Genomic DNA, 22,474 nt, shown 5'->3' with positions numbered 1-22,474 from the left:
TTACGGTGTCTATGCGATGTTAAGGTCATCCGAGGGCAGGCCATATTGTTAGGTTAGGTCGAGTCCACACCGGTCCGCAACACTGCCCCTTTCTTAGGTACATGCTCGTCCCGAGATGTACACGGTGAACGAAGGTATTTGCAAAGCTGGCCCCTGGTACATTGCGAAGTCTGGTAGAAATAGCAGTCTACAGTTTTCTCTCCCGATCTCAGCTTTGGGTTGTAGCAGCAAACAAGGATCTCGATTCCCGTAAATCTGAACAAAACTTCAATCATGTTCCGGATTGTACGCCAACTCAAACCATCAAGTCCACACGCCAGCTTCGGAATGGCTAATCGTGTAATGTTGTTGTTTAGCAGGACTTCTCTCAGTTCAATCAGGGTCTTCCATAGATTGAGATAAGTCGGCTTACTTGGGAACCATTCCTTGGTGACTAGGTAGAAAATGTGCCTTGCTTGACCAAGTTCATTGTCGGTTAGCCTCAAGACGTTTCCACCCTCTGGATTCTGTCGGCGTAGTTCTCCGACACGCCCAAACTTCTCATTGAACGTCGCAGCGATTCCTCTGGACATCCGCAAATCTCGGGCCATACAGTGAGCGAGCGAATAATCAGGAGCTTCTTTGGTTACACCATAGCGAGCCTTCTGACTGCTGTTGTATCGGGCCATGAAATCGTCAAAGGACATCTCCGAATCAGGGGGATCAAAGCTGCAGGTTCTCACGGTCCCAGCACGATCTTCTATTTCGCCTTGGTAGGGGCTCAAACGGTTGAAATGGACTACCCTCGGCTTTCCTTTTGGCAATTTTCTGATACGGTATACGACGTCATTAATCCTATCCATCACTTCGTATGGCCCTTCCCACGAGGATTGTAGCTTCGGAGATAACGCACGACGTCTCTGCGGGTTATATAGTCACACCAACTTCCCTGGTTGGTATCCTCCATGCTCAGCTTGAATGTCGTAGTGTTCCTTCATTCGGTCACTAGCGCTTTGAATATTTATGCGGACTCGCGATGGATGTCGTCAATCCTTTGGCGTAGTCTATGGACATAATCTTCTCCGGCGACATCTTCTCCCGGTCGGCAACCAAACTTTAGATCACAAGGTAGGCGCACTTCCCGTCCCATAACGATGCGGGCTGGAGTTTGCCCCGTGGATTCTTGGACGGATGAACGATAGGCCAACAGGAACAGGTGAAAAAATTTGTCCCAGTCTCTTTGGTGGTCAGAGACTACTTTGGCCAAATAACGGTTGATGGTTCTGTTCATGCGTTCAACCATCCCATCGGATTGTGGATGCAGAGCAGTCGTCCTGGTCTTGCGGATGTTAAGGACTTCACAGACGCCTTGGAACAGATTGGACTCAAAGTTTCTTCCCTGATCTGAATGCAGCTCCATGGGAACACCAAACCTGCAGATCCATTCCTTAACAAGAGCATCAGCAATGGTGGACGCTTTTTGATTTGGCAACGCGTAGGCCTCGACCCATTTGCTGAAGTAATCCGTTACTACCACAATGTATTTGTTGCCATCGTTCGTCTCCGGGAAAGGACCAGCCACGTCGATCGCTATTCGTTCGAAAGCACTGCCTACATTGTACTGGCGCATTGGAGCTTTACCACGCTTTTGTGGTCCATTGATAGCAGCGCAAACGTCGCATTTCTTACACCAAGCCCTCACGTCTTCTGTGCAGTTCACCCAATAGAACCGTTCACGCAGCATGCCAAGGGTCTTACTAACACCAAGATGTCCACCGCTAGTTCCATTGTGAACTTCCGCCAAGACTTCCGAGACCCTCTTCTTTGGAATGACGATCTGCCTTCTCTCTTCTTGTCCCTCTGGTCTCTCAATCACACGGTAAGTAATCCGTTATCCATTACCAATGAATTCCACTGGGACCAGTACGACTTCACGTTCGGCGAATATCTGCAAACTTCCTCCCACGTTGGTCTCTGGTCCACGTTTTTACAGTTAATCACCAAGCCCAACTCTGGATCACTGATTTGGTCATTTGCAAGATCTTCGGTTTGCGAACTATCACCAACCACAGTCGTCCTTAAGACTTTCACTTCTTTCCCTTCTTTGCAACGATTTCATATCTATCCGCAATTCCAACAGCGAATCGGTCCCCCCTCCTTGCTCATATACTGATCCAGTACTTTCCGCACAATCCTTTCCACTTTGGAATCGTCGGAACTCTCCTCAACAGCCCGTACAAATCCTAGAGACCTAGAGCATTCTTTCGCGGCCTCAAATTCCAAGGCACGTGCTAGGTCATCTCCCAAATGCGTTGGATGAGCTAAAAGAAGTGTTTGCCTTGTCTCGTTGTCACGTAAACCATCAATAAAAGCCTGTACTGTTAAGCGCTCCATAACATTTTCGGGCATAGCAGGATACGCAAGGCGAGCAAGGCGGACTATTTCAACTTGATATTCTCTTAGAGTCTCATTAGGCTGCTGAACACGATTTTTGAGCTGGGAATGGTAGACATGTTCCAAATGAGCTTGGCCGTACCTCATTTCTAAATGTCGTACCAATTGCTGATAATCTCCCTGTTCCGATGGTGACAATGTCTGCAGGATATCAGTCGCATCTCCTCGCAGTGCGATAGTCAAAGCGGTAGCTTTTTCAGCGATTGTCCAGCCGTTTGGTCTCGCAGCGACTTCAAATTGGCAAAAGTAGTTGGCCCAAGCGGTTTTTCCGTCAAACTGCGGAGTTTCATAACTGATTTTGAGGTATACCTATTTTCGACTAGTTTCGGTCCCTCCGATGTTTCTTGACATTTTGGTGAATTTGACTTCGCTATTTCTTCTTTTAAAATTTCGATTTTTCTATTTACATCTTCCTCAATCTCTGTTATTTTATCTTGTGTATCTATTATCTTTTCTTCTAATTCCTGTATTTTATTATTAACACGTTAAGCGCCAGACAAAATGTTTAAGAAATGCTCTCTGGGCCAAGTTATAATTTTGTCATATACTTTCAACATTTGAAATTCAAAAAAATCTAGTTTTTTTTCAAATCAAAATGTTCGCATAGGTATACATGCCTCGCAAGCCAGAGAGGTCCGCCCATCACACTAAAACAGTCTTAAACAAGGACCGCTGGCTTGTGGAACAAAGAATTCGAACCGAACACCGAGCGGTCCCTGGGGACCTCCGTGGCGTAGAGGGTACTTCCTTTGGCGGTACCTAGGGCCCACCATGGGGCGCTTAACGTGTTAAAGCTGGCCTGTATATCTTTAGAATTTTCTGCGATCTTATCTTCTAAAATATTAATTAAATCCTCGGAATTTTTCATCATTTTATCACTGATTTTATCTTCTAAATTATTCAAATTGCCGTTTAAATTGTCTTGCAATTTTTGTAAGGACGAGTCAAGGTCACCTTCCAACTCAAAGCAAAATGTGTCAGGATCCTCACCTTCCTCTATCAAAACGTCTCTCAGTCTGGCTTGCAAAATGCTTTTCTTTCCATCTGTCTCGCACTCTCTCTCTCTTCCAATATGCATTTCAGTTCGGACACTTTCAAGTCTTTCAACAATTTTTTCGAAGCCATTATCAGTCTTTTTATTTTTCTAGTCTACTAAGCTAGTCTATCACACACGCCACACTTGACACCAATTGTTACGTTTTTCGTCGGTTCCGTGTGGATAGAAAGTCACAATTTATTTAAACACTATTTATTTAACACTAATTAACAAAAACAATAACGATAAAAGACTTAAAGAACTATTTACAAACGATTTATAACTGAGAATTTATTTTTGAATTTTAGCGCGTCAACTGTACTTGTCTATTTATAACTGCCCTCTCTAGGCCACAGCCGCCGGCTTTTATACCTACAGTTAAAGTTTACTAGAATAGTCCATAGATCGTTAGGTGCATAGAGAAGGTTTCGAATGTTCTCATATATACTACTCCATTCCAGTGGGACTCGATACTTCTCGAATCTTCGAATGAATCATTACGGTGTCTATGCGATGTTAGGTCATCCGAGGGCGGGCCATATTGTTAGGTTAGGTCGAGTCCACACCGGTCCGCAACATTATTATTTAAAATAATTTCAAGTCCGTCCCTGGTTTTTTAAATTATTTAATCTGATTATATTCATCGCAACAATATTGATCAGCGCTAATTAACATTGAATAAGGAAAATCGAGCCAATTGGAGCCAAATAAATTATATCCAGGTCAGCAATTTAAAGATATTATTTTTAACTTCTTTTATTGTGAATATGAAATATCAGTGTGCGATCTAATAATATGCGTAATATTAATCGTAGTTATTATAAATAAATCTTCTACAAACTAGTTTCTAATGCTCTACATGTTCGAAAGGGTTACCACCCTCCCTATTGGACAAATTTATTTTTCGTTCAATTTTATTTATAGCTATAGATTTTCAAAAAAAATCCGTTTTTTCCAAAAATCTCAGCATCAAAATTAATGTTTTATTAAATCGCACAATTTTTTGTTAAAAATCATTTAAACATTAGTTTATTTATTCTCCAGGAAACAAGAGAAATGAGGGCAATGAGAATGAGATGATATGAAATATGAGAAATTAGAAGAAAAAGTTATTCATTAGAACTAGAATTATATTTTTGTTTGTTTAAAAATAACAGTCATTTAATATCCTAACAAATATCCTAAATCATTGTATAAACGAGTTTTCTACAACATAATTCAAAAATTTTATTGATCGTCTCGGACGGACGCTCTGGTATTAACAGAACTTCATAGATGACGCTGAAAATGGAAGCAAAATATAGGGTAATTCAAATTAACCGCCACCATTGGGGCTTCAAAACTATAGGAGAAACGAGGATGTTTAAATTAGGAAAATGTTGAATATTCGAGAAAAAAACGAAAAATAAAGATTTCGATTTTATTTTTTTCTCACTTTATTTTATAATATATCCCAAAACTTAAAAGCACATTTTCGTTGCTACACAAAACTGCTTTCAGATTTGTCATCCAACGTTTCGTCATTTCCACCACCATATCATCTACACGGTGTTTCAAAAAACATGTGCCTTCTTTAGTGGGGAGTTTCCTCACGAATGAATATAAGATTTATTTTTCATATAAACATCCCAAGTAGCATTTTCACGACTTACGACCACATGTTTACTAAACACAACGTTGGATTAGTTACAAAAAATAGTTAGCTCCCTACCTTGGGTATTAAAATAAATTTAAACGTTTTTATAACGTTGTGCCGACGTTGGACTAGTACTACAGCAAAGTAGAAGCTTCTGCGACGTCGAATAAACGTTGTCTTCTAACCTTTTTTTTTAAGTGATCTTTAGGTGATTCGGACAACGTAGTTACAACGTTGGACAATATAGAGTTTTCCGACGTCAGTTTCAGGACCTATTCCAACGTTATGCAAACGTCGTCTGTTTTACTAATTCCAACGTTGTTTAGATTTCCTTATTCTTACGTTGGTAGGACGTCGAGTCACTACCTTTTTGCAACTGTATTGAACCATAACCTTAAATCTTAAATTTTCAATTCATTGTTCTGTTCAGTCAGACAGTTCAGTGCTGTTTTTGTTTTTATAAAAAAAAAACTTAATTAAAATGGGACATAAGAAAGGTACATATAAAACTAAATTTAAATATACATCGACATATATTACCGACACTTCCTCGTTTATTTAGATTATAGAGGGCGGCACAAGCTAGACTCTAGAATGACTAAATTAGGCAATCTTGCGACTAGTATACTACCTGTTAAGGCCGAACTGCGACTTTATTAGTCCAGTATGCGACTACTCGAACTACTCCATCTTAATCTCCAAAACAACAAAGTTAAAGCCGCCATGTTGTTAAATAAGAAAATGTTTCGTTCTTAAAATAGCAATTCCTGCTTTTTGAATACATTAACTTGAAATATTTGACCCTAAAAAATACGCGGAAACAATTTTTTCGAATGCGAATAAATTATTCTCATTTTACTAAAAAAAAAATTCAAGAAAATTTTTAAAACTTCTTTAATTTCAAGGCCCATTAGTATTTTTTAAAGTAGAAACAATACATTTATCAATAAAGTTGTTTGCGTTTAACTTTTTACCTTGGGTAACGAGTTACAGAGTCGGTTAAAGTGTTTCAATAATTATGATCTTCAAACATCCTCCACACTTAAATACTTTTGTTTTGTTTTCCTTCACTGCCATCTGACATATGTCTCTAACTAAATTATAAATATAATATTTTTACTATAATTATCCCAATTTAGGATAAAACGCGACTTAGACGCCATATTAGTTTTGTATTTCTGTGAATTAGGATTTTAAACAACGTTGCAGTTTGTATTAAATTAGGCTTCTAGCCAACGTCGGTATCCAACGTCGTTTCGACCCAAAAATTATTCTCCAAACTAGTGCAGACTAGGGTTGGCACGAGGTTGTGCCGACGTTGCGCCCCGACGTTTGGTCGCGTGACACAACGTTGTCCCGACGTCCAAATGCTGCTTGGGATGGCTCCGATTCTGCTTTGTTTCGCAGCTACACCATGTAAAACGATTCATTTTTTTCTGTTTATTATAATTTCCTTCCAAGTGCTTCTAACTCCGATTCGAATGAAATTTGGAGGTTAAAAATTACTACGAGTGCTACATATTTTATAGCTAAAAAAGTGTCGACAAATTCACTGGAATATTTTTCTAAAAAAACCATGTGCGCCACTGACTTTTTTCCTTTTATTAGCAAAAGTGTGTAGGCCATTTAATACCTATTAAAAGTTTTTTCCGTATTTAAAAACCGTATTTTGATATTTTGCCAATTTTGATATCCTCGATTAACTCACTGAGGCGCAATTTATTAATCACAATTAATAAAATTAAAATAAACATAAAATTATTAAATCTATACTAATACTAGCATGTACCCGCGACTTCGTTCGCATCGAATTAATCATTTGTAATGGTGATGATAAAGAAAAGCAAGAATTTCCATTAACATACAAACTGGAGCAGAATCGTGGTTAATCAATTGCCCAACTTTTTGGAACACCCTGTATGATTTTTTAAAAAATTTCAAAATATGTAAAAAACAAAATAAATTATACGTGTCCAAGTGTTTTCCCGAAAGACTAACCGTTTTTTAAATAACAAATATTGTAATATTTGAGGGGCGTTTTCACCCTCTTGTTATTTGAGATTCGAGAAACCCTTCCTTATCGAACCTCTACACTCCACAGTCAATCCGTTTGCCAAAATCAACATTAAACGTCAAGCAGCTTAAGCAGAATCGTGATTACTCAATGGTCATATTTTATGAAACACCCTGTATAAATTTTTAAAAATTCTTAAAATATGTAAAGCAACAAAATAAAATATACGTGTTTAAGGATTTTTCCGAAAAACTCACCCGATTTTAAATAAAAAATATTCTAATATTTGAGGGGTGGTTTCACCCCCTTAGAATTCAAGTTTCAAAAAATACCTTCTTATCGAACCTCTACACTCCAAAGTCAATCCGTTTTCCAAAAATTAGCTTTTTACGTCAAGCGCTTTAAGCAGGATCGTGATTAATCAATGACCAGATTTTTCGAAACACTGTATACATTTTTAAAAGTCTTAAAATATATAAAAAACAAAATAAAATATACGTGTTCAAGCGTTTTTTCGGAAACTTGATCGTTTTTTAAATAAAAAATATGGTAATACTTGAGAGGTGGTTTCACCCTCTTGGAACTGGGATTTCGAAAAATCCCTATCGAAGCACTACACCCTAGAATCAACCTGTATGCCAAAATTGAGCTTCTTACGTTGAGTGGTTTGAGCAGGATCGTGATTAATCAGTGAGTCACTTAAGAATTTTATATATTAGTATAGATTATTTGAGGGGCTTTATATATAGTATAGATTTTTTTCACCCTCTTGGAATTTGAGATTCGAGAAACCCCTCCTTATCGAACCTCTACACCCCACAGTCAATCCGTTTGCCAAAAATCAGCTCTAAACGTCAAGCAGTTTAAGCAGAATCGTGATTACTCAATGGCCATATTTTATGAAACACCCTGTGTAAATTTTTAAAAAATCTTAAAATATGTAAAACAACAAAATAAAATATACGTGTTTAAGCGTTTTTTCGGAAACTTGACCGTTTTTTAAATAAAAAATATTCTAATATTTGAGGGGTGGTTTCACCCCCTTAGAATTCGAGTTTCGGAAAATCCCTTCTTATCGAACCTCTACACCCTAAAGTCAATCCGTTTTCCAAGAATCATCTTTTTACGTCAAGTATTTTAAGCAGGATCGTGATTAATCAATGACCAGATTTTTCGAAACACCCTGTAAATATTTTTAAAAATCTTAAAATATGTAAAAAGAAAATAAAATATACGTGTTTAAGCGTTTTTCGAAACTTGACCGTTTTTAAATAAAAAATATTGTAATATTCCACCCACCTTTTTACCCCCTTAGGGGATGAATTTAAAAAAATCCTTTCTTATCTTACGTAAACATCATAAAAGGAACCTCTGTGCAAAATTTCAGCTTTCTAGGGTCAAGGGTTTGGTCTGGGCGTTGATGAGTCAGTATCAGTCAGGACAGTCAGATTTATATATATAGATATAAAATCCTTAAGTGACTGACATACTGATTAATCACGATCCTGCTCAAACCACTCAACGTAAGAAGCTCAATTTTGGCATACAGGTTGATTCTAGGGTGTAGAGGTTCGATAAGAAGGGATTTTTCGAAATTCCAGTTCCAAGAGGGTGAAACCACCCCTCAAATATATTTTTATATAAAAAAAAGGTCAAGTTTCCGAAAAAAACGCTTAAACACGTATATTTTATTTTGTTTATTTCACATATTATAAGATTTTTTAAATATGTATACAGGGTGTTTCGAAAAATCTGGTCATTGATTAATCACCATCCTGCTTAAAGTGCTTGACGTAAAAAGCTGATTTTTGGAAAACAGATTGACTTTAGGGTGTAAAGATTCGATAAGAAGGGATTTTTCGAAACTCGAATTCTAAGGGGGTGAAACTATCCCTCAAATATTAAAATATATAACATCTATATTTTATTTTGTTGTTTTACATATTTTAAGATTTTTTATAAATTTGTACAGGGTGTTTCATAAAATATGACCATTGAGTAATCACGATTCTGCTTAAACTGCTTGACGTTTAAAGCTGATTTTTGGCAAACGGATTGACTTTGGGGTGTAGAGGTTCGATAAGGAGGGGTTTCTCGAATCTCAAATTCCAAGAGGGTGAAAACGCTCCTTCAATATTACAATATTTGTTATTTAAAAAAACGGTTAGTCTTTCGGGAAAACGCTTGGACAAGCATAATTTATTTGTTTTTTTAGATATTTTGAAATTTTTTAAAAAATTATACAGGGTGTTCCAAAAAGTTGGGTAATTTCTTAACCACGATTCTGCTTAAACTGCTTGACATAAAAAGCTTATTTTTGGCAAACGGATTTTTCGAAAGTCAAATTCCAACGAAATGAAACTACCCCTCAAATATTACCAAGTTATATAATAATATCGCCATATTGGTTTTTCTCATGCTGACATAAATGTGAGAAAAATTTATCCAGTTTGTATGTCAATGGAAATTCTTGTTTTGCTTTATCATCACCATTACAAATGATTAATTCGACGCAAACGAAGTCGCTGGTTAGTTAAAAATCAGTAGAAATCGCGCTTAGATAAAAAAAAAAACGAGATTTGGTATGTTAGTATATAACATACAAGGGATTGATTGACGTATTCAATTGTTTTCGGTCACTTCCTGTTTCACCGGAAATGACTAAAACTTTTGATTTTGAAATCGCACCCTCGGTATTTTTTTACTTTATTCGACAGAAAATGACAAGCTGAATAGAATGACATATCATATATGTCAACTTTTGACATTCTCGCTTAAAGGAAATTGTATTCTAAATTTTAATCTAGGGTGCCATGGTTGTGTTCAAAGCACTAATTTTTAATCAAGGGGCCTTCGAAAAAGAGATTAGATAGTCTAATTTTTTTCGTGTCTTGTCTTGGCCGGTTAAAAGATGCCCAAATCGTATTTTTAATCATATCTCAATTTTTTCAAATGGAACGCGAGTGGCTCGTTAGCATATTCGGAAAAGGCATTTTATTACGAATAATTTGGTACCACACACTTGGTATTTCGAGTCAAATTGTCGTTACATTTATGGCCATGACACTCTAAATTAGCGATGGGAACTATCGAATGAATTAGACTATCGAATGGTTAATGAATGAATGATTTCAATTATCGAATGGTTTTATTCGAATAAAATCATTCATTCATTTGTATCCTAAAGCATATGTGACAACCTCGCCGTGCGACTAAATGGTTATCGTTGAGCCACGACTATCGAATGCTTTTGATAAGTGAAATTTAGTATTCGTTTGATTTTTGTATGCGTCAGTGCATTATTAGTTCTTCCAAATTTTTATAACTTCGCCGTATAAATACTGTGCTATTTTTGCCTTTATTAAAATAGTTAAAATAAATGAAAAAAAATTTGTGTGGTTTTCCGTAGTCCGATCTTTCAATTATTTAATTTTATATGGTATATGGTCTATTTTTTAATGGAAAATTTTGAGAATCATATTTAAGTAATGTGGATAAGTAAATGCGGTTATCGAACTCAAACTATGGGGTGAGAAAATTAAAATGAAAGTTTTACACGTGCTAATTTAAAAAAAAAAAGTTAACGATGTTTGTATTTTGTTTATGCTAATTCTCTTACATGTAGTTTTTTGCGAAGAAATATTTCATTTATTTTTTAAAGTAAAAGTAAATATAATTTTTAAATAGTAATATAAAGCACCTAATATAAATAATTTTGATTGCCAATTTTTTATTTATATTTTCCTTCCATTACACTGCATGCTTAGAAAATTAATAAATGTTTATATTTCATGATTTAAATTTGTTGTTAATATAACAAATTAGTTCTGTAATTATTATTATTTAATAAACCAACGTTGCCACACACAAAAAATTTAGAGACTCTATTATTTTTAAATAGGATCTAATATAAATAATTTTTACAACTAATTTGTTGTTTATATTTTGCTACTTCTTAAAAAAAATATTTATATTAAATGATTTTAAATTTTGTTGTTAATAGGTATAACAAATTATTACTGTTATTATTATTTATTAAACCAGTCTTTGCTTAAAAACATTAAAAATAATTTTCCTACATCCAAAATAACAAGTATTATTGCAGTGTAACAACAGAATATTAATAAAAAAAATGCAGAATATATAGACATACTATCCCTAACTAACTAAAGCCAAACAATAATATTCTTTGCTAATATCAACTAATACCAAAATATGGCAACAGCGCTCTTCATAATATAGTTTCTGTGTAAATACTAGCACCTCAATAAAAAAAAATAATGTGTCCTTATCTATATCTGACTCCGCAAAAAATCAAAGATGCCGGCTTCTTTCATAGCATTGCCACCGACCGCTGTCGGGTTCTTCGGAAAGAAACCTACGTCGCCGGGCGACAACTAGTAAAATTCAGTTAATATTTTATTATAATCGATCCTGACGAATAAATGAATTTCATAAATGAATGAATTTTATAAGTGAATGGTTTTTGGTGCCGAATTACTATAATACAATATTTCAAGGCAGATGACGGATCTATTCGATAATTTTTATTCGAATAGTTTTCAACGAATGTTTTCTTACTAACTATCAAGTTATTCGAATGAATTGCAACTATCGAATGTTTCGATAGTATTCATTCGATAGTTCCGAGGATAGTTCCCACTACTACTCTAAATTAAATTTTAAAAGGCTATTTTTTTAAATTGAAAATGTCAAAAGTTGACATATGCTATGTCATTCTATTCAGAATGTCATTTAGATATCAAATGGAGTAAAAAAATACCAAAGGGTGCCATTTAAAAATCAAAAGTTGTAGTCATTTTCGGTGAAACAGCAAGTGATCGAAAACAATTGAATACATCAATCAATCCTAATTTATGTCATATACTAATATACTAAATTCAGCGGTCCATACACTATCAAACCAGTTGCGCAACAAAGCGATGCGCAACGTTCCGTTGCACAACTGCATCACCCATGCACTTAGTAAAATTTTGATCAAACTTTTTATTAAAAGTTGTGCTTTGTTTTAGAAACAATCATGTCCTCAATTGCCATTGCGTCAATTATTATCGTATATACCCTAGATGATGTCGATGATACCAAAAAACGAAAAAGAAAACAAAGAATTTGGATGCAAGAACTAGAATATTGCACAACGAAGCGCAACACACACATACATTACACAACGCGTTGCGCAAACAGTCCTGTTGCACAAAAGAATTCAAACATTCTTGAAACTCATCTAACAATTGCGCAACGCATCAAACACTACCATACATTGGCTCTAATTTGTTTGATAATGTATGGGCCGCTTAACTCATCATACAGTCCCAGGGCTTTGACAATAGCTAGTATCTGAGACGGCTCCACAGAGACTCCAGACTCTCCATCTTAGACATCAGCCGTACCAAAGTTTATGGCACGAACTCACGCTAATTGAAACCTCTAATCGCTAATTTATTCCACTAATTTCGAGGTTTTGAACGAAGCTCCAGTTTGCGCTATAAAAAAGCGCCCCCTATCGGCACCGTTGCTCGGCTTCGCAAGCTTCCCTGCGTCACCAACGAGGGGGCGATGCAGTCGTTCATGTCCGTCAGCGTCGCCCTTCGATTTCTGGCCGACGCCGACGGCTGGTGGTAGCTCGACGCCGCGGACGCGCCGCTCGGCGACGACGGTGCCTTGTTTTTTGTTTTCGCAAACGATGCCGACTATAATGCGCTCATAAACCGGAGGAAAGATGGTCGGTATGGCTAGTATGGAGGACCACGAACGGAAGATCGTCATGGAATTCGTACATCTGCTCGAGAAGTCAAAACAGTTGTTCAACGGACTGAGGTAAGCGCTCGTTCCGACCCTTTACGGGGGCTCGATAAGGGGGCCGCAACCCTCCTCGCCTACGAAAAACTGTTTCACGTTTAGTGTTTTATTCGCACCGATACGTAACGATTTTTGGCACTACTCTACTCTACGGTGTCATACAATAGATACATTGTTTTCTAATTTGTTGATTTGTCACAGCTTTATCGTTAATGACAACAATTGTTTCTTTTAATACATTTTTAATTCATCGATTCATGTTATGACTCGTGCGTATACTACCAATATTGTTTATGTATTTTAGTGTAAGACCTATTATCCCATAATTATATACCTGATGATGTACTAAACAATTAATTAACTAGAGCTTATTATTAGAGAGTAATAATTAAAAAAAAAGCAAAGTTTACATAACAGTATAGTTAAATTAATATTCTCCGCTATTGTTTCTAAAACGTTCTTTTATTTTATATAATTTACTTCCCTAAATTAGGTAAAATCTCACAAAACTAGGTCAAATACTATAACAGTACCTACGGACAATATATTTAATATATTGTTTTAAATATTTAATATATCTTTATCGACATTTTAAAATAAATTCGTTAAAAAGTGTTTTATTGTTTCTCGAATAACTTTATTTTTATTCCCTATCACTCTTTGAGGTATCTATACCGGGTGAATCTCAAAAGTGGCTCACCCCTATAACTTTTCAATTTTTTTTTTAGATAAAAAATCGGGATTTGGTATGTTTAGATATGACAAAAATTAGGCTTGACTGACGTACTCAATTGTTTTTGGTTACTTCCTGTTTCACCGGAAATGGTGACAACTTTTGATTTTCAAATGGCACCCTCCGTATTTTTTTAGTTAATTCGATAGAAAATGTCACTCTGAATAGAATGATAAGACATAAAAATCTTATAACAAAAATACCATGTTATAATTTCTACCGAGTATTTATTACATATTATCATTTTGGATTATTTTTTACACAAACAGGGTGTTTCAAAAAATATGTGCCATTTCTCGTGGGGAGATTCCTCACGTAAAAATAAGATTTATTCTTTATATCAACATAAGTCCGGGTGTGCTTCGTTTTGTAGCTACAGGGTGTATTACAGTTGAGGGTTGGAACCTTTGGTTGTGGAACCTTTGGTGTGTTATACAGCAAAATAAAACACTAAATCACCACAATACACCAAAACACTTTTACTTTTACACTGGACGCGCGTTTCGCTAACCATGTTAGCATCATCAGCAGATGATTATAAACTAAAGTACAATCTACAGGTTGAGTGTTCATATACTCGCTCAGTGGGCACCGAGTGGGCGTGGCAAAATCTAGCCAACCGAGTCAGAGCCCACTGAGCGTAACAGTTAGATTTCCGCCACTAGAGTAGTAGGAACAAAGAACTTGAAGGAATTGGACCGTTGTCTCTGTTCATACTATCTTTACATTTATTAATTCTGATGCTTTCATATGCATCTAATTGCCTGTAATTTGAGACTGGTTTATTAATGTTAAATTATTAAAATCTATACAATGTTCTTTATCAACAATATGTTCGGCAACGCAAGATTTATCCGGTCTACCATATCTTATCTGAGCTAAATGTTCTTTAAATCTAGTTAATATTGATGTTCTAGTTTGCCCAACATATTTCTCATTACAATCTTTACAAGAAATTTCATACCATACCATTTCATAAATACTCGACCTTTCCAGTGGAGGTGTTTTATCCTTTGGATTACCTAATAATTGTTGTAATTTATTATTAGCACTATACACAAGTTTATAATTGACATTCTTAAAAATTCCTTTTAGACCACGGGATAGCACACACTCTATCAAACGGTATTGAAAAATATTTAGACGTATCTTTCTCCACTTGAAAAGTCGAATTTTCAGAAATCAACAACAATCGCAAACAAGTCTCAAATTACAGGCAATTAGATGCATATGAAAGCATCAGAATTAATAAATGTAAAGATAATATGAACAGAGACAACGGTCCAATTCCTTCAAGTTCTTTGTTCCTACTACTCTAGTGGCGGAAATCTAACTGTTACGCTCAGTGGGCTCTGACTCGGTTGGCTAGATTTTGCCACGCCCACTCGGTGCCCACTGAGCGAGTATATAAACGCTCAACTTGTAGATTGTACTTTAGTTTATAATCATCTGCTGATGATGCTAACATGGTTAGCGAAACGCGCGTCCAGTGTGAAAGTAAAAGTGTTTTGGTGTATTGTGGTGATTTAGCCAAGCGGCCAAGGTCCCCCCCCCCCAATTCTATAAATTGCGTTAAATATTAGGTTTTTGGTTAAAAATGGCGCTCTAAATAGCATATTCTACATTATTTTTTATTTGGGCCTCCTCTAAAATAAATTCCTGTATCCGCCCCTACTACTCTATGTATTAGAGTTTCCGGAACCGAAGCTGTTTTTCGGAACCGGGAATTTCGATAACACGCCTCTTAGGAACCTAAGGTTTTTTCGGTACTGACTAATTTTTGTTCAGTGGTGATGCAGTTCATCAATCAGAAAGCAAGGGATGGGTTTTCAAAGTAAAATGGATAAAAAATTGAGATTTTTAATGAAAATAATATCAAATTATTAAGTAATCATTCATGGAAAAATTAACATGAAAACAAACATGAACACAAGTAAAGAAAAAAGTATTAGTAATCAAAACTAAAACCGATAAAAAATTGAATTTGAAATGAAAATAATATCAAAATATTAAGTCAGAAAATAAACACGAACACAGGCGAAAAAAAAAGAAAACACATAGGAAGCATATAAATTACATCACACATCAACCAACCTCGAAAACAACTTAACATTTTAAATTTAAGATGTAAATGCTTATAAAAACATAACACAAAAAAATATAACTAATATATTCAGCAATATTATACTAAATAATAATATAACATATTTAAACTTCAATATTTAACAGTATACAAAATTCAAAATAACTTCAGAAGTAGGAACAGTAAGAGATAGCATCACAACTTATTTAGAAGTATTTGATTTCGACCGCACGTAACAAAAAAATATGTTTTTAATTATTATTACCGAGTCCCGAAAGTACCGAACGAACCGAGAATTAATAATTTCGAGTCCCGGTTTTTTGATGTCTCAAAAGAACCGGGAATTCCCGGTACTTTCGGTAACGGCATTTCCCGATTCTGAACCCTACTATGTATAAATGACTTATACAAGTCAGAATATGTGACGGTAGCCATATTTGCGGATCTTACCACAAAGAAGCAGCCATCAAACAGTAGAAAACCAACGATAATATCCAGAACAGGGTAAATAGTTGGATAATTAGGTTAAATAAGTTGAAGTCTGTGTTTCTAGTAATTATAAAGAAAATGAATTATTTAAATATACTACTAAATTCACTCTTCAAAATATTGATCTTTTCATTAATGAATCAAAATAAAAAGAAACCTTTAAAAAGATTGATGTTCTACTATCCCATATATAAGTTTTTATAAGTAAAAGTAACACAAAATAAATATAATACACTTATTTTATGTTTATTTCTAGGGATTTACCACAATACGGACACAAACAATGGCAGGCATATTTCGGCAGAACGTTCGACATTTACACGAAATTGTGGAAATTCCAACAGCAACATCGCCAAATTCTCGATACGAAATACGGACTAAAGCGATGGCAAATTGGAGAAATAGCGTCAAAAATTGGACAACTCTATTACCATTACTAGTAAGTAAATAATTTTGATTATTTCTTAACTAAATTGAACACAATTATCGAAACAATGACTCCATTGTTGCAGCTTTTCAGAGAATAGTTTGCAAAACAAAATCAGAAGGTCTTTTCATTTTTATTTTCTTTGGTCAAAATTCAGAGAAATTAAAAAAAAATATATTGTGCGTGTTATTGGTAGTATTTATTAATACAGTAGAAACTTATGGTACAAAGAAAACAAGGTATGATCGATAGCGGTTCCAATTTCGTTAAGTTTGCGCATACCACCTGTGACGTCATACGCCATACAAAAAAATATCCATATTGTTCAATTGCCACTAATAAAAAAAGACCTAAAATAGGGAAGAATTAGGACATAACCTCAAAAGTTATGTCAAATCATCGAGCTTGACATTTGAAAAATTATTTTTACATTTTTTGTGTCATCTGTTTGACAATTTGAAATTGGCGCGCGGAGCTTGCCGACCAATGGTGCCGTTTATCACCTGTGACGTAATGACCAACCTGCGCAATATCATACCTTGTATTCTTTGTATCATGGTAGAAACTGGTATAATCTTTAAGCCAACTGATTCTGAAGATTGTACTGTATTCACTAAGAGTGGGTCCTAAATAAGACTGTCCACTGCGGCCGAGGGCCTATTGTGGCTCAGTTTCTACAAGTTCTTTAATAGAAAACGAGCATTAAAGTTCAGACCCAACCTTTTAACATAGGCTGTTATGTTCGAGAGTGGTATGTCTCCTAGGTCTGATGGGTCTAGCGTGATTTCGCCAAACACATCATACCTGCTCCTCTGCTCCTGCCCCCAGCGGGGCAGGTACACATAACGTGCTTCATTGTTTCGTCATCTTCCATACCGAGTCGGCATCAGCGTTGCCAGAGACTTTTCCAGAATTGTACTATTCTGTGGTAAAAATGTACCAGATTTTGATCGATTTGATCGAAAATGTACCAGACAAATCGCGCATCAGTTCAAAGTCGTCTCGGTACTGTCAGCCACAGATAGAAAAAGAATTCTTGGCAGGGTTGGCAGAATATAGTTTGACTTATATTTGATAGAGGGCGATACCGGCGATGTAGAAAACGAAATTAGTGATGAGCGGTATTAGGAAAAATTCTAAGGGAAAAATTGTCGATTTTTTGAACTTTCGATATTTGGAGTGTAATTTGCCGATTTTTATTCAAAAAATTATTGTTGTAATCAATGTTTACTGTTAAAAAATGTACCAGAAATGTAAAAAATGTACTTTGGTACAAACGGTTCCAAAATGTACCAGATCTGTACAAATGTACCAGCTCTGGCAACGCTGGTCGGCATTCGGCGTCTTCCACCAGTCCCATTCTATGTAGGTGCGGTGTTGCCAACACAGTAGATTTTCCACTAGATTTAGTGGTTTTTATAGTCATTTAGTGGAATGGTATTATCAAAATCCACTATAGTGGGAATTCTAGCGACCATGAAATTTTTTAGCGGATTTTTTAGTGAAAATTATTTTTTTTGCAAACTGATGGTACTTTTAATATTTTCAAATTTTTCAGTAAAGTTAAAGCACAAAATACAAGGACTGTATATATTCTAATGGACTGTTCGATCGCGTCACCCTGGATGCTTACGTCACACAGGAACCAGATGGGGACTAGCCAATGACTAAAGAATATAAGGACATGTAACGCCCCTATACGGGCTGCAGCAGAATTTGTGACCTTTTTTTTTGTTTTGGTGGCAAACAATGAGTCATCATTTGGTCACCAGCGACAATTTTAGCGATTTTTAATAGTTTGTGTGTAGTAAACTTTGTATAAACTTTATTACAATGGTGATTAGTTGTTCAGCTTTCAAGTGTAAAAGCAGCAGCGATAAGAAAGAGCCAGGAGTTACGTTTCATAGGTAAATAAACAGTCCACTCCAACTTTTTAGCGTTTTCTTATTGAATTCGATAATTATTCTTCAATTTCAATTAACATCTATATGTACTTGATATGTGCTATACGTCAATACTAGTTTTGTACCTTTTGTTAACATTTTAATACGTTTTTTTCGTAATTAATTAGGACGATACACCATAGGCGTAGTCAAAACAATTATCAAAAAATATAAATATTGCTTCAAACAGCTAGGTTAAGAAAAATATGTGCCACGGCACTGTTTGGTCACATCGTCACAATTTGCTCTCGGGTGTTATTTGTCCTTGGATTCTTTAGTCATTGGGACCAGCGCTCCACAGTGCGGCGGATGGTTATTCTAGCGGGACAAAATCTCAGGAGCGATATTATATGGTTGGTTGATAAAAATGTATCGAAATACAAAGAATATATACGACCAAAAAATAATTCATGCATTTTTGTATCAATTGGAATGTCTACTATTTATTCTTATCAGTACACATTTTTGGTTTATTTCTAACCAAACGGTTTTGTCCCGCTAGATTTATCTTCCGCCGCACTGTGCGCTTGTCCGTTAAACGCAAAAATAACTGTCACTGTCTAAAATCTTGAGCGCGAACTTCAACTCGGTCCCATAGATAAATGCAACAAGTTTAGATTGGAAAGCCCGTAAAAATTTTGGGTCGCGAAATTATTTTGGGTCGCGACCGTTATACGCGATCTGGCGCTGCTATAGCGGTCGCTAAGAACAACGGCAAACAAAAACAGAAATAATTTTCTCTTGTCAAAGTCAGAATCTTCCAAAAACATAATAATCTTTCAAAATCTAAACCGCTCTCATTAAATTAATTCCGAAAAGTGTTTATAGCGTCCATTTTCAAAGTAATTATTGCTATCTTGTGAGTTCAATTCAAGTTTTATTTACTCCGACCGGTGATAATTGTGGAAAAGTGGCATTAAAACTTAAAAAGCTGTGCTGTGAACTGTGAACTGCAAAAACCATCGTGGATCGTGGCATAACGTCGGTTTCCAATGTTTCATAGGTATTTCATACATGCGTCCTTATATAAAATAAAGTTTTTTTGTATGCAACACACTGTATTTTATTTATAAAATTAAACGAAAATAATAATAAATTTGAATAAACAATATTTGGCGATATAATTCCGGAAAAAGCCGAACCGCTCCGAAATTTTCAAAAGTTTTGGGTCGCGACCGTTGCAAGAATAGCGCCAAATAGTGTTTACATTGTCCTTATGGGCACCTTCTAATCTAAACTTGTTTCATTTATCTATGCTCGGTCCCTAGAAAACGTAAAAAAACTGACAATACAGGAAGATAGGTATCGAACTATCCTTATCTCTATAGTATCCTTGCACAAAATATACAAATCGGCGTCATTTTAGACAACCCGCTTGCCACTTGAGAAAGCGCCGAATGTCAAATGTCACCTGCGCCTGCGCAAGAAAGTGCCGAATGTCATTTCCTACTTTCTTTAACAATGAGTTTAAGGGTTTTAATTTACAAAATATCCTTCCCACCCTTATGTCCCTAATTTCCTGTTTTTAATTGCAAAAAACCCCTCTCAAAAAGATGGCGTAAGTGAACTATGTTAAAAATCAACCTGCAAAGTTGAACTTATTATTTGGTTTTTAACATGTTTTTGTTCAACGATTATAAGATTGCTCTTTTAGTTACAATAAAATCGCGCCATATCGTGCCATCCATCACGAGAATAGTACCAAATTACTCCAAATAGTACGTTCTAGAAAATGTTACCTGCAATGTATGTAGAAAATTCGCTCGGCTTTTTATCGAGTACTTATATCACATTAAAATCGGATTTCAATTTAGTTCATTCTAGGATCGCTTGCGTTCGTCGCTTGGTACTCGTCACTGGCATCGCTCGTTCATAATCGAGCGATGTCGGTTATTTCAATAATCGAGTACTCGAGCGAATTTTCGCTCGAGTTATCTCATCACTAGTGATTTCAGAATTAGAGGGTATTTTTATTCAGTTATTAGGAACTCTTCAGATATTTTTTTATTTGTATTTTAGTAACTTAAAGTTTCTTACTCTATAACAAATTTTAATAAAAATCGGAAATAACGAACAGTCGGTTATAGCGCACAATTTTTTCTGTCCCTTCGTGTTCGTTATAACCGAGTTCGACTGTTTCTATTTGTTTTAACCTTTTTTATTATTCTGTCCTAAACAGACTCTTTTCTATTTCAGCCTGAGAACCAGCGAAACAAATTATTTAAACGAAGCATTTTCTTTTTATTCCGCAATTAGAGGAAGGGCGTATTATTCAAGAGCAGCAAAAGAAGATAGGTACGTATCAAAGGATTCAATTTTTGAAGTGAAACTTCTATACGCGCGCCAAGAGTAAAAATTCAAGGCCGTGGCACGCGGGCTAGTAGTGGTAACGACTTAAGCGGCCCATACATTATCAAACAAATTGCGCAACAAAGCGATGCGCAATGTTGTATGTGTATGTGTGTGTTGCGCTTCGTTGTGCAATATTTTAGTTCTTTCATCCAAATTCTTTGTTTTCTTTTTCGTTTTTTGTTATCATTGACATCATCTAGGGTATATACGATAATAATTGACGCAATGGCAATTGAGGACATGGTTGTTTCTTAAACAATGCACAGGCTAGGTTAGGTTAGGTTGCTGGGGTTTGGGATCATATTTGATCCCTCACTCGGAGGCCTTGGGCCCATTGCGATACCCCCGTATTGTTTTACCAAACCTTCCTCTCATTCTTTCTTTGCGTTAAAACACTTCCAGCTCTTTGCAAAGTTCCCGATGTCGCTGATGTTGGCTTCTGCTGCTTCCTCTAGTCCCTCCAAAAAACCTTGCCCTAAAGTTTTAAAGCGTCGGTATTCCAGTGCCGGACAGTGGCACAGCAGGTGCTATACGGTTTCTTCTTCGCATTCTCTGCAGTAGTCGTCGTCGGAAACTTTCCATCTTACGAGGTTTACCCCCGTGGGACAGTTTCCAGTGACGACACCTACAATTATGCGTACTAGGTCCTTTTTGTGCTCTAGTAGTTGTTTTGTCTTATTGCTATCTACCACTGGCCATAGTCTTCGAGCTGTAGCGCAGTCCTCACGGTGTTGCCACATCTCTTGCTGCTTGGCTTTGATGGTAGTTCCTATAGCCTCCTTCAGTGTGTCGATCGTCACAAGTGGTGGGTCATCTGCCACGGCCTCTCCCCTGGCCCCGTCTTTGGCGAGTCGGTCTGCTTCCTGATTGCCCACCACATTGCTGTGGCCTGGCACCCAGCACAGAGTAGCCCCGCCCCGACGCCGACGCAGCCAGGACAGTGCTTCTCGGCATTCCATCACAGTTTTCGATCTCACTGATTGCATGGTGATGCTTCTTAAAGCGGCCAAGCTGTCAGAGTATATCACTATATCCCCTATTGGTCTATCAGCAATTTTCTCTCGTATACATCTAGCCGTTTCCTTTATGGCGTAAACCTCTACTTGTAGAACATTACATCCATCCGATAGCCTCAAAGATCGTCGGATGTTTAGTTTCTCTGAGAAGATGCCTACACCTGTCCCCCTGAATTTGCGGGAGCATCTGTGTAGACTCTTGAGTGTTCATTACTCGGTTGCTTTCCCATTCTTCTCTTGTCGGGATGCAAATCCTTATCTTTTCTCCAAAATCATGTTTGGTGAGCATATAGTCCGTTTTCTGGTCTAGCAGATGTGGACTCGTGTTCACCATGATTTTTCCTATCACTGGCAATATCCTCGAGTGACCGTAGTTGGTCTGGTTCCACAGATTGGATTTCCTTAATCTTAGTGCACCCTTAGCGGCCAGATCCTTCACGAGCCAGTCGATTGATTGCCAGTCCAGAATTGCTTCTAGCGCAGCTTGCGCTG

General features: G+C 36.4%; 1 protein-coding gene across 1 annotated transcript in view; it reads left to right on the top strand.

Annotated features, from left to right (window-relative positions):
* The first annotated feature begins 12,758 nt into the window (after positions 1 to 12,758).
* Positions 12,759 to 22,474, top strand: part of LOC115880913 (protein SCAI) — a 51,441-nt gene continuing 41,725 nt past the window's right edge. The window contains exons 1-3 of the mRNA XM_030898241.1: positions 12,759 to 12,957; positions 16,501 to 16,683; positions 20,811 to 20,909. Coding sequence (XP_030754101.1) covers positions 12,860 to 12,957; positions 16,501 to 16,683; positions 20,811 to 20,909 — 380 coding nt within the window. The 5' untranslated portion in view covers positions 12,759 to 12,859. The remainder of the gene's footprint in view (positions 12,958 to 16,500; positions 16,684 to 20,810; positions 20,910 to 22,474) is intronic.

This window comes from Sitophilus oryzae, unplaced genomic scaffold (genome assembly GCF_002938485.1).
Source record: "Sitophilus oryzae breed Bouriz unplaced genomic scaffold, Soryzae_2.0 scaffold_1660_pilon_pilon, whole genome shotgun sequence".
Classification (NCBI taxonomy): Eukaryota; Metazoa; Arthropoda; class Insecta; order Coleoptera; family Curculionidae; genus Sitophilus; species Sitophilus oryzae.
Note: the sequence above shows the minus strand (reverse complement) of the source record. Positions and strands in the feature narration are given on the sequence as shown.